Raw genomic sequence first — 16199 nt, forward strand, 5'->3', positions numbered from 1 at the left:
TTCTCTCACAGTCCTTAACCTGCCCTTGTCTTTTCCTTACCTCAGTGCATATGAAGATGTCTGTATCTTGCCAGTTAGAGGATATAGTTTTATTGCTGGAAGGCAAGAAAGGAAAACAGAAAGACGTTGCCAGTGTTTTATAGACACCATTCCACCTGCCAGCTCCACTTTTGCTGGGTTTTCTTGACTTGGTAGTCTGTGGTCCTGCAGGTTGTGCATAATTCATAGATAAACACGAGAGATAGGAGCTTCCATCAGACCCCTTCCTCTATTCTTTGGAAGGGAGGAAAACAAAGATACAAGACAACAAAGGAAAATCACCTAGTAATTATGGACGGGAACTTGGGCATTTTGAAAGGAGGGATCTGTAGCCCTCATACTCCGATCTCTCCAAGGGAGCTATTAGAATCTATAGATCTTCTGTTTTTAAAATGTTTTTTGAAGTTTTTTTTTTATGTGTATGAGTGTTTTGCTTGTCTGTACACCACACGTGTGCACTGGCTACAGAGGCCCAGAGAGGATGTTGGACCCTCCGGAATTACAGATGTTTATGAGCTATGTCGGTGCAGATGGGTGCTTTTAACCACAGTTCTTCCTTTCCAGCCTGTATCTATGTATTCTATTTGAATCTTTTACTATCTTTTTGTAATGCACTTGCTCAAAATTTTACAGCCCTGTCATTTTATTTAGTTTATCATCTTCTCTATACTTGCTAACTTTAAGAAAGGATGGTGGGTCCTCACTTAGCTTGATTCACTGTCTGGCTTGTCGGACCTCGTGATGGTACAAAAACAGTACTCAACCAGTAGCTATGATTTTACATTTGGGAGTTTTGATCTCTTCATGGGCTTCCAAGATGTGGTGTGGTCTTCTTTGGTGATACTGGGTAGTGTCCATGAACAATAAATAGCAGGGACCCAGCAACACAGGGGAAACAGCTGACACTCCATTGTGCCGTGTTTCCAAGCTACAATGTTCAGCAAGCCTTTTCAACTTCAGATGCTTCAACTTTCCATGGGTTGATGGTGCAACTCTACTGTAAGTTGAAGAACATCTGTAAGTTGAAGAGCATCTACTGTAAGTTGAAGCACATTCTGGTGTACTTAGCGGTCACTCAGAAATGCCACAGTCAAACCATGTGTCTCCCTTTCTCTTTCAACTTTCAACGTAGCATTAAGTTTTGTCACATAACAACATATATATATATATACACACACACATACATACATACATAAGCTGTGTGTAAATAATGTGTATATATATAGAATATATTCTGAGTAATATATATGTGTGTATATATTATATTTATTATAATATATAATACTTTTTGACCTTGTGGCTTAGCTGCCGGTTTGAACATAAGCACACCATCATTGTTGGACAAGATGGAGCTGTGATTGTCTTCTGTGTTGCTGTCGTGGATGCGTCAGGTAATTTTGCCCATCTTCTTGCAGGGCATTATGGGAAGGATGCTTACCGAAGTGGAGGACCAGATCTCCATAACTTCATCTCATCTGGATTTGTCACGTTAGGAAGAGGACACACGAAGGGTACAGTGGAAACAATTTTTTACTAAAATACAGAGGTTGCCTAGGGAACCCCAATCTGAAATGTGAAGATGGTGTGGAGTCCTGAGGCTTACCCAGGATCAGAAATAAGTAAGATGGTTCCATGGCAGCATGTCCTGGGCACAGAGATGACCCAGCCGGTCACATTTATGACTTTATAGGGTAACAGACCTCCAAGACACATCTGTTCCACTCTGTACATGATGGGGACACAAATGCTGGTGGCTCCCCATGGGAAGGGACCACGGGCAGCATGGAGGGAAATACTACCATGGATGTAGCACTTGTGTGTTTGCCTCTGGGCTGTTACTCTTTCTCTTTCAAAAGTCCTATCTTATACCCAATGTCAATGTTCTGTACTGTGAGTGTCTAAGCCAGCGTGTATATGGGCAGTTCCGGCATCCTCGGTGTGTCTCTGTAAAACTCTGTGATGTGGGCACAAAGGTGGAGGTCATTTAGACCTTCAAGCTGCAAGATGATAGCTAAGCTAGTGTTTCTGCCAAACTGCTTTACGACCTAGCTGGCAGCTTGCAGAGCATCTGTGCAGGGGTACGGAATCCTCCACGATTCTGTCTTTTGTTTAAATAGTCCTACTAGTGTTGTAAGCATTCTGTCACTGGATTCCTGACTCCTTCGATTACCTTCCCAACACCTGTGTGCTGTTATAGACCAAATGTGAACCCTGTTGTTGGGATGTTCCATTTCTGTCTTCCTCTGAAATATGTGTCCATTTCAAGTGTGAGTGAATAAGGACTTCACATTACTTTGTTATGTTCTGTGCTCCTACTTTTTAAATTCCCTGTGATGTGTGTTTATCCTATAGATAAAAAGATAACTGTATCTGTGTATGTATTTTCTGTTGTCTATTTGTGTCTAAATAAAGTTTATTGAGGATACAGGTGGCATTTTTGGCTATTAAGAGTTGCAGAGTCAAAATGAAACCAGTTGCTGCAGAATGGGGGATGGGCTACACAGTTAAACAAAAAAACAGAACTACCCTAGAGACACTTGTATCAGCTCAAACCTGGAGTTACTAGCCCCTAAGTCTCCACTTAGTGGTAATTACCTATTGCCATGAAACAGAAGGCTTTCTCAAGGCTAACTCAACATTTTAAAGCAAAATAAACATTTATTATCTTTCACAGTTTCTGTGGGTTGGGGATTTGGGAGAGTCTCTTGTGAGTTTTCAGTCATCACGTTAGGCAGGACTGAATCATCTAAAGTATTGACTGGTGTTGCCAGATATAATTCTAAGATGTCATACTTACGTGATATCATATTGGTAGGAGGCTTCCGTCCCTCCCCATAACACTCTCTCTGTGTTCTATTTGAGTGATTTCATATGTTGGCTGGGTATACCTGGAGTGGCTGAATAAAAGAAGAAATAGACATAAGCTATATGTCTTTATGACCAGATATATTGGTTATCCACACCATGATTTTCATATCTTACAGACTATGTCAGCTCTTTTTGGGGTAGGATATAGCTATCCAGTACAAGAATTATGGGGGAGGGGGGGCGGTCAGGACATTGAACACCATTTTGGAGGCTGGCTTTCTACTATATATACCTCATGAAGTATATGAACATACAAATATGTTTTTCAAACAGAATGCAACAACTTACTAAGACTTCTCAACCCACCCTTACTGCATTTCCTTTGAAGGTGGTTCAGCTGTAACAGCAAACGGTGAACTCTGTATTGAACAGAATTCAAATAGGAGGCAAAATGCAATGTGTCCTTATGTTGTTTGGTTTTCACTGGGCAAGCAGACAAAGTCAGGTCTTGACAGTAAGTAAAAGAATGGTAGCAGAGAGAGTCCAGAGAGTACTGTGGGAGAGTGTTACTCCTGCCGAGGATGGATGATGAGGTAAGAACAAAGACCTGCACCCTACGGTGGGAAAGGCTTGAAGTGGAAGCCTTCTTGTTCATTGGAAATGGAAAGAAAGTGTGTATGATTCTATAAAGCAGGCCACAAGAACTACGAGGCTGTAGGAGGTGTTGAGATTGCCCCAAGGTTACCTGGGAGATGGAGACATGGTGAGAAAATCAGAGCTTCTGCCCAGTAAAGATCTTTCTAGACCCCATGGTGGGGGGGTCACTGAGTGGAGCATTTTCTCTGAGTGATTCTTGCCAGAGAAGAGGCTGGATATGATCAGTCTTTATGTCCAACAAAATACAGCATGGTTTCTGAGGCAGGAAACAAAAGAAAAAAGCAAGCTAAGAAAGATGATGGGGTTTTCAAACTGGAAAACCCACAGCCCTTATTCTAAGTTTGTAATCTCAGTAACAAAGGAAGCTGCAGTGTGTCTCTCTGGCAGTTTAAGTCCCATATCTAAGCAAGAGCTATGGTAGGGCTTTGGATATTCTAGAGATTGCACAAATAACACCAATTTATCTCTGACTCGCTGGGGAGGGAATAAAGCCAGAATTTGGTTTTAAAATTAATGAAATGCATAGATTTTAGCCAACAATGATTCTGGGCAAATGGCCTAACTAGAATAAGAGTGAAGAAGAATAGATGGTCAGTGAGATGAGAAGTGGATATTACAGTACAGGTGGGGCATTTGGGAAGGCAGCATGGTGGGACACCCATGGATCCAGCATTTGCTGCATTTTTCAAGGGAGTAAGAAAACAGAGCTATAAAGTTTTTCTATCTATTCATAGCTTTGGGTGATGCCCAGGACCAAGGAACTACTGTGCTTGCTATTTGGTGGCTGGAGGAAGAAGAGAGTTAAGGCTGCTTTCAGAGACCCACTTCCACACCCAGACACTATATCAATGGAGAACACCATATTAGGCACTCTTCTCTGTGTCTGAGCTCAATTTTGTCTCCCTGTAGCCCTTCACCAGGCCTGCCCCCTGGTTTGACCTGCATCACTCTGGGGCCGTGCTGACATCTCCCACCTGTGCATCCATCTAGTGCTGTCGTAGTTCTGTTTGCTGTAAGGACTAAAATCAGATATTCTCTTCTAGAAATAACACATATGCATACATGGGCCTCCATGGAACCATAGGCTGCCATTTACACATTAGCATCTGAGCATGGACTCTCAGATCACCAACAGATTGTGTCAAGGAGACTCCTGGGCCATTTGACTAAAAGAATCTAGCTTATATACTTTCACAGTCTCAGGAGCCAGGGGAGTGAGTGGGTTGAACTGTACCAGGTATTTGAAGGCTGGACTCCAGATAAAGCACAGAGCTCAGAAGGCGTCTCAGTCTCCATGGCAACAGTGAGGCAGGATGAACAGCAAGAAGGAGAAAAGGCTCAACCAGCTTGCCTGAAAATGGCATGTGTGAAGTTAGTACTACATAGGACCATTCTCCAGTGTCATATTCTATGAAAGAGGAGTGTATGGGCCCATGTGTATACAAAGCAGGGGAAACTCTTAGGTTCACAACCAAAAGCATGGTGACCCTACGCCACTGCTTGCTGTCTGATCTGTATACATAGGACAACTTTCTTGTATAATACATGCTTATTCACTGCTGAATTAACGACTGAATACAAAGAATAAGACATTGGCTTGGAGTGTCCAGATTTTTTCAAGGGTATTTCACATGACCTTAGACAATACACAGTGTTGTCCCTAAGTCCTATCGTTAGGAAAGAAGATAACAACCTTATGACAATGCTGTTTTATTGTAATTGATTCAAGTTCACATGATGTCTGATTGTTAAAATTGATGTATTACAATCAAGGATGGACCTGAGCTAATGGAGAATGCTGCCCTCACTCAGTGAATCTATCTTTTGACATATCTGCTTTCCAAATAAAACCAAAAGATATCAGACAAACAACACCCACCACAGTACCTTTGAGAGTCTTTGCTGGATTCTTCTGTTTGCAATCTCATTCATTTTGCTTAATAGTGGCTACTTACTCCTCAAAGCTCTACATGTGACATAAGCCTGTAGGAAACTGAAAGAATGCTGTCACTCACCTCCAACTGGCCTAGAACTCTGTCCTGAAACTAGAGTAGTGCCAACAGCAGTTCAACCATGGAAAGCAATATGAGGATAATAGTTTCCTGCATACATTTCCTGAGCCTCCCAAAGCCCACCTGTGGGTTAATACAACCCTGTTTGTCTTCATGGCATCTACTTGGAAAAACAGGCTAACTAGCATTGAGGAAGTTAGGTTTCAAGATGGCAAATGAAATGAATGTTGTCCCTCTGGCTCAAGTCATTCCAAGAAAGGATTGGATTGAAGTAACATATTGCCTGAAATATTGTGTGACATCTAAGCTGAACTCCATCACTCACTGCCTTGATTAATGGTGCTGTTGAAACTTAATCTACATTCTATGTCATAGGACACACATTTCCCTGGGTAATGTGTGGTTGTAGACCTGCCATCATTGGTCCATGTAGCTAACTAGGCCATGATTGTAGAATATTTTGTTGGAAATAGGAGGTTGTGCAGGGTAAAGATAAACAATAGGATGTACTGCACAGGCTCCCTTTTCTGGGAAATGTCAATTCTGCCCTATAAATATAGGTGTCCTCCTTAAAAGCAGAAAAACATGGGCACCACTAGATTCCCCCATGGTCTCTAGTAGTGGCATACGAGAGAAGGCTGGGGCAACTTTGGAGTGATGAGTTCCATTCGTTATTCTACAGTATCTACCATTCTAACCACTACCTACAAGGCAGGAGGCAGGCTTACAATAGCTTGTTCTATGTTGCTGTCCTTAAAGTCTCTTTGGGGGAGATGAGAACATCAGGTTCTTATTATTTTCTTGAGGCTGATATCACAAGTCAGGCTGCCAGCCTCCTTTTCCTTGCTAGCACTATGTTAGTTCTTTCTCCATGAACCTTGGCTTCCAGAGTAGGTTTGTTGCCAGTATTCTCTCTGCCTAACACTGATTTTAGTGATTTTAGATGATTGGTCATCTAAGTTGGGAATCTCCTTTGTCCATAAGAAATCCAGTCTTGGCATTTACCTCCATTGTGTCTGCCATGTTATAACAACCTAGCTATGGGATTATGTCAAGTCATTAGGGTCTGTGGCCAGGAGAGGATAGCCCTTCTGCAAGCAGTTTTCTGGAATTCATAGGTGGCCTAAAAGTGGGACACAGGAATGATGTTCTCAGATATCAACTATGAACCATCACCCTGCTATGCTGAAGCTTATCTTCTATGTAACACCTTAGCATGGAGGAATAAGTAAGTTCCAGGGCTTTCTGCCTGGAGTTATGGCTTCCTTCCAGGCTCAGTTGTACTTCCTTCTAAATACTGATATAAACCTCCCTTGTTAAATGATTGAAAAATTAAAAAAAAAAGACAGAAGAGTGTCAGTAGAGGAACAGATGTTCAACACTATCTCTACTACCTCCTGTGTGGCCTGGATCTCTAGGACATCTGTCGGTAAGAGAACGTCATAAAGCCGCCCACCTCTCAGGGCTGATGTGAAGACTAAAAAAACATGTGAACCAGAATATTAAGAACTCAAGTAAGTCCAGTGCTTCCTACAGTTCCCCACTCAGTGCTGTGTAGAACAGTACATGGGCATTCACCAGGGCATTGCTGGAGCTGGTAAGAAATGTAGGCTCTCGGGCCACAGCACAAACTGACACAGACACATTGCTGTAAGAAGACTGCAGATCATTCACATATACAGGAAGATTCAAGGAACACTGATACAAAGCAATTTCCCTTTTAAGATCCTGAGTGAATTCTCCCGAAGGATCTGAAGGTCACTTCCATTTCTGAAATCTGTCTGTTGTCCCAAGCACATAGGAAGCCAGTTTCCCTAGCTGGGAAGGAAGACAATTGAAAATTGAGGAATACTTGAGCAGGGAGGGATAATATAAAGATATTCCTTAGTATTATAACACCTTATCCTAGATAGGGAGTAAAATACAGCAACTGAGGCATGAGCATTTGCCTATTTCGTTCATATCCATATGTAAGTTGAATAAGATAAGCAAAATTCTGTCAGCATTTGAGAAATTGGATGATGTAATTTCTAGCACTTAAACAGAAAGTTCTGTGCCTTGGATCCTAAAAGAACAAGGTGGGTTAAAGGAAGGAAACATGACCATTGCCTGAGATGTTCGAGGTGGTCTCCTGTAGGATACTGGAGCAGAGACTGTCTCTGTAGGGCAGGAAAGAGGGGCTAGCTAAGAGTTCGGTGGAGTATATAGTTATGGTACACAAGCATCCACAGAGCCGCAGATGTGGAAACGACCGCACAGTGAGAGTGCAGGACACTGGAGGGGCATAGCAGGAAAGTGGCCAGAGCACAGGCCACCTGCAGGGAGGACACAGGAATTGGAGCTAGAAAGGTAGGCAGTTCTGAGGCGATGTTCCAAATCATCCCAGGCACAGAGTATAAGTTGAGTTAGAAACTCTGCTGGGAGCTGGGAAAATAGAGATGAAGGAGGGATGGGAAGAACGATGGGTGAATGCCAGGAGCAGCTGGGTAGAACTCGGACGTTCTCGTGCACTGTTTGCCGTGTGGTCAAGTGACTCTAGGGAACAGTAGGTGCTGCCCTCTGTAGTGAACTGACTGCAGGAAGGAACTTTGAATTCTTCTATCATGAAGATAAACACCTTAAACACCTAGCGGTACAGAGAGTATTACCACAGGCGATCATTAGACCTCATAAACATGTGCCGGCGTGTCTTATGATATCCCATTATATACACACACACACACACACACATATATATATATATATATATATATATGTGTGTGTGTGTGTGTGGCTTTATGTATCCGTTAAGAACTGTATTTCATTTAAAATATTCTGCATAGCACTACCCATACAGCCCTCTTCCTTTCTACTCCAAAATTATGAAGCAAAGCAGGTACTAAATAAACGGACCTCTATTGTCAGCTGACTCCACCGTGGGCAGATATGGGCAGAGTAATGACATGCAACTCCCTTGGCCTCTGTTCCTTCTTGGAGCATGTCTTGTCTTGCTTGAATCCATCCTGCAGCAGCCTGGCAGCAGTGCTAGAAGGAGCTGAGTGCCCATGGTCCGGTGGTCCATGGAGACTCGGTCCATTATAGCCTCTGCTAAGAATGTTCCATCATGTCAGGCTGCAGTTTCCTCCAACTAATGGATTCGTGAGACCCCTTGTTTTATGATATTCTGGGATCATTTTTGACCTGGCATCTACTGAAAATAAAGATGCTGCATGAACGACACAGGGAATTTGACCTCAGAGATGACCTGAGATATAGGACACACTGTGTTCTCACTGTATTCCGGTTCAAGAAGTAGTGATGAGAAGCCCTAATCTAGGTAAGCACAGTGACGAATAAAGGTGGTGCTCCTGGGGTTAACAGCAGAAGGGCATACTTCAGCCCTGAAGGTCCTCCTGTGATCTGTTCTTAAACATCAGTCTGGCCTCACAGGGCCCCGAGCTTATGAAGTATTCAGTCCTAGATCGGATGAATGTCGGTGCTTTTGCTTTTCACTGCTTCCCAGTGAATCATTTGTTCTCTTGCCCTGGGGGGATAATTCTGGGGAAGCATAATGCTTTTCTGGTTTTTCACTAAGAGCAATTGAACGCAGATGCCTGGAATCCATTCAATGTTAACAGCCCAGAGAGCCAGCTATGCGCAGACTAGGGGTGGAGAGCAGATCCTACAGAGGCCTATGTGCCTACTGATGAACGCAATGGGCCCAGTGCAAGGAAAGAACACGGAACCAAACATGTGTGCCACTGAGCCAGGAATAGGTGAAGCTCTAGACAGTCAGGTTCCAAAGAGAAAGGCCCAAGTGAGTAGAGCTAAGGACATGGTGTCATTGGCAACCTAGAGGAGGACCGGATGATGGTAGCTGGTCAAAGGAGCAGCCTCCTCTGACCACTGTGTGAGTTGACTGGCTCTGGGGAGTCTCTGGGTTTTACTCCTCAGCCCAGGAGCTTCCTTCTCTAAAGAGGATGTGTCATCCTCATCTTCAGGAGCCCTCAGTTAAGAGAGCCGTGCATTTCTCAAGGGGTTGGGGCAGCCAAAGGCTGTACCTATTCAGTGCTATTTTTAGTTTCCTGGTATCCCTATGCCATTAGCAACTTGACTACTCAAGCAGAACCCTGGATCCTTGTCACCATCGTCTCCTTAATGTCCAGCTCAAAGTCTGTCCCCATTCTGTCCCCTTCTCTTGCACTTGGGCACATTTGTCCCCTCTTAAGCAGCATTACAGTCTATATCTCACTTGATTCCCATCCAGGTAACTTTCAAAAGCCTCTTAAATAAGTAATAAAAAAAAAAAAACCCACACCCTCCCATATTCTACACTGTTCTATGCAACCGGATGATCTTACTCTACCCTGATTTAATGTGACTTTACACACCTCAGCTACTTAGCCTGAAGCGCACATCTGTTGTGACTATTTATTTTATAGACCCCTCAAAGTCTCTCTATTGGAAACTTGGAAGAGCATTCATCCATTATAAAAATACCGTGTTAAATTCTCTTAAATGTCAGTATGTGCATTCTCTCCCTCTCTTCACGTTTTCATTTGTTGGCTTGATTCAAGGGCAAAAACTAAAGGCTCTGCACCATCTAGCTTGCTGGTCAAGGTTCCTGCCCGGAAAACACACTCAGGCACACCTTGGGAGTCCTTTCCTGGGACCTTTATGCAAGCTGATCTGCTTGTCTGTGACGGCCTTTCTGGACTGGAGATCACTACTCAGAGCTCTACTTGCTTTTTCGTTTCTTAATCGGTTTGTCCTTTGTCTTAATTCATTCTGCACTGCTAGATACAATACAGTAGTGGGAGTAACCTATGAATGATAAAGGCTTATTTTACCCGCATTCTGGAGGGTAGGAAGTCCAAAATTTAGAGAGGCCATTGGCAAGTACATTCTTGCACTAAAGATGCTACTATCACATGACAATCCTCTCTTGAGGACAGAACCTCTATGTCTGCACACTAGCTTTCTATCCCCAATGGCTGCCTAATAATCCGTTATTTTTGGAGTCAGAGGAATGGTTCAGTGGTTTAAACCATTTGTTGCTCTTGTAGCAGACCTAGGTTTGGTTCCCAGAACCCACATGGTGGCTCACAGCCATCCTTAACTCCAGTTCCAGAGTATCTAACTCTCTTCTGGCTTCTGTGAGCACCAGGCATACACACTGGGCACTTATAATACATGCATGCAGGCAAATACGCGTACATTTAAAAAACCCACCCTGACCTTGTTTATATAGTTAGTAATCGGTTTTTTATGTTGCTATTTAGACATAATTTCCAGTTTACATGAAATTAGAAAATAGTTCAATGATTTCTGTATTCTTTTCCAAGTTTCCAAATTTCAACATTTGGTCACATTTGCTTTATCATTCTTTTTCTGTCTCTTTGTGTGCAAACATACATGTAAACATATACATAGATGCATTGCATATGTTTTTCTAAGTGTGTATAAAATTGCTCTGCATTGTCAAAAACTGCAGTATTATGCCACTTAGCCCCAAATATTCAAGTGACTATCCCATAAAATTAACTCTTCTTTTCATAAGTACAGTGTAATTATGAGAATCAGAAAATTGATACTGATTGAAAGCCTGTACCTAACCACAGCTTTTATTCAAAATTTTTACTAATGGAAATTGCAACTGTTTTTCTTGACCTAAGCTCGCAAGTTATTAGGTTTATTTCTAAATATCTGGCTGTGTTTGTTGCTATTTGTAAATTGGGTTCATGCTCTGTTCATTCTCTTAACCAATTACATTTGTGTGGATGAAGATTATTGATTCTGTTCATTGTATATTCTGTCTCTTTAGTGATTTCTTTTGTTCTTGGAGATACTTTTATCACTAACATTCTAGATAGTGGATCATAAGCACACAGAGGCAACTTCTTTACTTTGTATCTAATTAATATCATTTGTGTGCTGGCATAAGCTGTATACCACCAACAGAGTGTTGGATAATAGCAGTGCAGAGATTAGACACCTTGCTTTGTGTCTAGTCAGTGGGAATACCCCTAGACTGTTCCTAAATCACTCTCCTTAGGACTTAGTTAGATAGGTAGAAAATAGTACGTAGGTAGAGAGACAGGCAAATAGGCAACCAAACATGCAGCTGCAGCTATAGAGAGAACTAACGTTAATTTTCTTTTTTATCAATTTATCAAAAATTCATCAATTTTTCATCAATTTTCATTTGAGAGAGTGTTCCTTCACTTAAGTCCCTTTTATGGGACTTGTAAAAATATTGATCCAAAATGGGCATTGAATTCTTTTGAAAGTTTTGTCAACATCTTTGGAGATAACCATACTTTCTTCCTTAGTTTTATCAATATGGTACATGCAGCAATAGGCTTTACTAACACTAATTCCATCCATGACACTGTGTGTGTCACATACCATATATCATATATGTGACTATCTATATGACTTTATACATGCACACAATGTATTCAGTGCCATTACTTTTCCTCTGAGGTTTGCTCAGTCCTGTGTTGGTTGGGTGAAATTCATCTTCCAACACATTATGAAGGGCTATGGGTACATAATTTCCAATGTTCTTGTATCTTAAACTCTTGCTTGGTAGACTTGGTATGTGAAGGTGAATTTGTCCAGTAATAAAATTCTAGGATCATACTTCTGAATTTCACAAATATTGATCCTTACTGCTGCATTGCTTTGTATATTTTTTTTAAGTTGGCTAACAGCTTAAGTCTTCTACTCTTTTAGGCTATTTGATCTTTTTTTTTTTTTTTCAACCTTGAAATTTTCTTTTTTGTTTTGGTTCTTGTGGTTTGGGTTGTTGTTTTCATCTCAAAGCCTGTTAGTTTTACTAAGACATTTGCATGTAATCCTTCCTAGGCCAGGCAAAGTCCCTTTTTCTGAGCACTGACCATTTTGTGAGATTCCCATTAATACAGCCTTTTAGCAGTGCACGCTCATTGGGCATAGAAAAAGAGAGACCTCTACCTGCATTTTCTGCCTCACCTCAAACAGGGGCTCATATTCCTTCCCTCAGGGAAAACTGCCTTAAATGAAAGCTCATTGACAGTCCCCTCTATATTCTCAGGCTGAAATCATGGTATCTAACTGCACAATTTTGTTGATTCACATTTCTTACCTCATCTTTGTTTCAAGTATTCCCCTTCAAAATATCCTTGGGATCTTCCATATTTGTATATTCCCTCAATATAAGCATGCAGCAACTCATTTCTAATTTAACTTTATAGCTGCTGGCTTGGAATTCCTACGTGCCCTCCCTTTGTTCTCCCTTTCCCCTCAGTCCATTGCAATACCATTTTCAGTAAGTCTGACCTCTCCTTGGAATCCTAGCAGGGCACTCAGTCCATTACCTAGGCATGTCAGCAGCTCCAACTTCCAAGTCATCCTGATTATTTTCCATTGGTTCCATCCTTTCGTGGGTGCCATTTACTGCGTTCACATATTTATTCTGCATCCATAAGACCAGAAATGGTTTTTTTTCCTACATTTTAAATTACTTTTAATCCTCTAATTATTTTGTTGCTCTAGACACGTCTTGGTTCTATTTTTTCCCCTGTGAGAGGGTGTCCTACATCTGGGGCCTGGAGCGGTTTTTATACTGGCATGCCAGTCTTTAACGCATGTGTTGACTTATCACGTTGCTTAATGGCTTGTGCGTATCCGTACGCCATGTGTTTCTAGTGGGATTCTGATCAGTTTGATGAAACTAGACTTAGGGCAATAGTGTAGAGCAAAGAAACCAGGACTTACCCTGGGACCTCTGTATCTAATACTTGTTTTCAAGGCCTGGCACTGGCCTTGTTTCAGTTGGGTAAATGTTTTAACTCTGTAAGTAGCTTTCAGCATATTTAATGGAAAGTTCAGAACAAATCATCTTGGACCCAAGTTCATGTGGTGGAGTTCTGTAGTCATCAAACAGCCTGTGGTGAGATATAGCAATAGAAAGAATTGATGGGCAAACACTAGCAAAGGTCTGGTTTTTTTCCCCACATACATTTTACTCTACAGTTGGATAATTCTTTGAAGCAATTTTATTCCATGTGGTGCCTCAGAAATTTGAGACTAATGGCGGCCGCAGCATCATGTACCTGCCTGGAGCAAGCAGCCTTTTGTTGATACAGTAAAGGAAGAAGAAACCTGAGCATTGCCTCTTGAACACATCCACCTTGAAATGTCATGTCATATCTACTCTCCTCAATGGCTTCAAGTCATACACCATGCAGAACACTCAGGAGGAGGTAGAATGCAGCCTTCCAAGGAACTGTAATGGTTTCAGTCTTCCAGGAGGAGAGGATCATAGTCTCTAATGGTGAGCTCAAATGCTGAGCCTGAATTTATATGTTCAGATTTCTCCTTCTTGTATACAAAATAGACTCCTTCCCTCACCCAAACACTAAATTCTCAATGTTGTGGGTAGATCTGATCACTGAGTGATGGGTGATAGCCTCTAGATCTTGTCTATAGGGTCTCCTCTTCATATCCCTAAAAGTCTATAAATACAAAAAAAAATCCACAAGGTATGCTTCCTGTGTGTGCACAAGCACACATGCACACAAACTGCAGAAGAAAATAAACGGGTGCTTATTGACCAATTGTCCTTAGCAGTTTTGAAATGTTTATGATTAGACATTGTTAGTATCTGACAATCTTTATCAGGGGAGGGGCTTCCTTGCCAATTGGGTGCCATGGTGCCTGGCTCTACAAGTGTTCTCTGGAAAGGCTTTTTGTTTTCCATCATTTCCCCCAGTTATATGTGAAATAACTAAAACGCCATGGCTTCCTCAGCTTACCAGCTTCTCCTAGAGAGTTACAGGTCCTGGCTTGCTTGGTATCCTTAAGAGTCTGAGAGCTCCTGTTCCTTTGCTATACCAACTGTTCATGTATGAGGTTTCTTTCCTTTTTGATTCTAGTCTATTCCACGTGCTAGTAACTATGCACAGAGGTAGCCCTCAGAACTCCTGCATCCCTTGCTCTATAAAGCCACACTTTCTTTCCTACTTCATGGGAAATGTTCTAAGCCTGTCATCTTTAGGTCCCTTTCACCAAGTCACTTTACCCAATTAAAGTGTCAATCTTCCTAGTTGGTGTAGCTGCGGAAGAGCAGCATAGGAAAGGCTTTTTCAGTATTTCCATTTTTGTGTTGTATGTGATATCCATCTCAATGTCATTGACTAAGGCAAGCAAGCAAAAAAATCTATATATCTGCCTGCACATTGAGATAGAAAGAAGAGACAGAGACAGCTAGGTCACTGAATACTATAGGGTGCTTCAAATCAAGAGGACACTTGGGCTTCCAATTGTGAGAGACAATACAGCAGGTTTCAGCAGAACAGCAAGCAATGGTGGATGGTGTTGACCAGAACGTTACAGGAGGTACGGTTTCTCCCTTCAGGCCAAGGACAAACAGACAGTTGTTGTACATTCTAGAAAGATCCTGGTCCTCCATTGATCTTGATACCTGAAATAACTCCCAAAGAAGGAATGTGGGGTGAGAACTAACTTCCATGAGTTTTGGGATTCCATACAGGAAAGTTCCCGAAAGAGCACTTCTTGTAATGGCTGTGTTGATACAGTGAGAGGAGTCTCCAAGACCACAGGAGACAGCAGTGTTAAATGTCACACACCCACTAGTAAGGCTCACTCTTATGAGCCCAGCTCACTAGAATCGTTCAATGTTCTGTACAGCAACTGCTTCCACCGTTTCCTAAGGTTTGTTGGTTGGAAGTGCAAAAGCCAACAGATTGCATGCTGAAGTCTGAGCAGAACTTTGCAGACTCCATTACTTCACAAGGTTGCAAGCAATAAGAGCCAGTGCACCACAGAATGTGTCTGGAATCTCGCTGTTCATCGATTCCATTGTTTCTCTATTTTGAAATGGTCACATTGAGAGCACAGTAAAACTGTTGACCTTACTGTTGATAAGATGGCTTTGTGGGACAAAACTCAAAGGTTCCATGACCTATCTATGCAGAACCTGGAAACACTCCAGTTGAGTGGGACTGGCTTGATTGTTGAGCCTGATGCATGGGTGAGGGTGGGTATGGGCATGGGTGGGAGTAGATATGGGTGGGGATCGGCATGGGTGGGAGTGGGCACTGGCTGACTGAGACAGGTGCTCATGCTCAGCCAGTTTCTTCATTTTGATTAATTGGTTTCTCCTTTGTTTTATGGAACTTGACAGCGCTGGTTGTGGCTTTTCGTGGTTGACTACCCCCGGAGTACCTAATTACAGAGGAGAATTTTAAAAGCAACAATGAAAACGTTTTCTAAATATGTTCTCAATCCACTCCCTCCCTCGGTAATTGGAGGCAGAGAAGAAGAAGAGTTGGATGGTATTCCCAGAGGCTTCCTGTCAATCAGCCCCAGAATCCCAGGCAGGTCCCTCCGGGGCCACTCAGGAACACAGAGGCTGGAAGCCACGGGAGATGGAAAGCAGGAGAGGGTGTGCCTCATACCTCCCAGGCCATACCCCATGCACAGAGAGCATTCCCCACTGTTTTTTCACTTCTGAACACAGGGGCTAAGGTACTACCCAAGAACCACATAGGAAATTATATACTTTAATTAAAGAGGTAGCTTTTCTGCAAAAATGAAAAAGCATCTAACTTCTAGGGAGACGAAAGCCAGACTCAGTAGTAATACGGGAACCAGGTGAGGTGGAGGCTGGCACTGTTGCCCTTCTGAATGAAAGGA

General features: G+C 42.3%; 1 protein-coding gene across 1 annotated transcript in view; it reads left to right on the plus strand.

Annotated features, from left to right (window-relative positions):
* Shisa6 (shisa family member 6) overlaps positions 1 to 16199 on the plus strand; it is a 283641-nt gene that overhangs the window by 131915 nt on the left and 135527 nt on the right. The window contains exon 5 of the mRNA XM_055593994.1: positions 1455 to 1550. Within this exon, the coding sequence (XP_055449969.1) occupies positions 1455 to 1550 (96 nt within the window). The remainder of the gene's footprint in view (positions 1 to 1454; positions 1551 to 16199) is intronic.

Source organism: Psammomys obesus, unplaced genomic scaffold (assembly GCF_907164565.1).
Source record: "Psammomys obesus unplaced genomic scaffold, mPsaObe1.curated_primary_1811, whole genome shotgun sequence".
Taxonomy (NCBI): domain Eukaryota; kingdom Metazoa; phylum Chordata; class Mammalia; order Rodentia; family Muridae; genus Psammomys; species Psammomys obesus.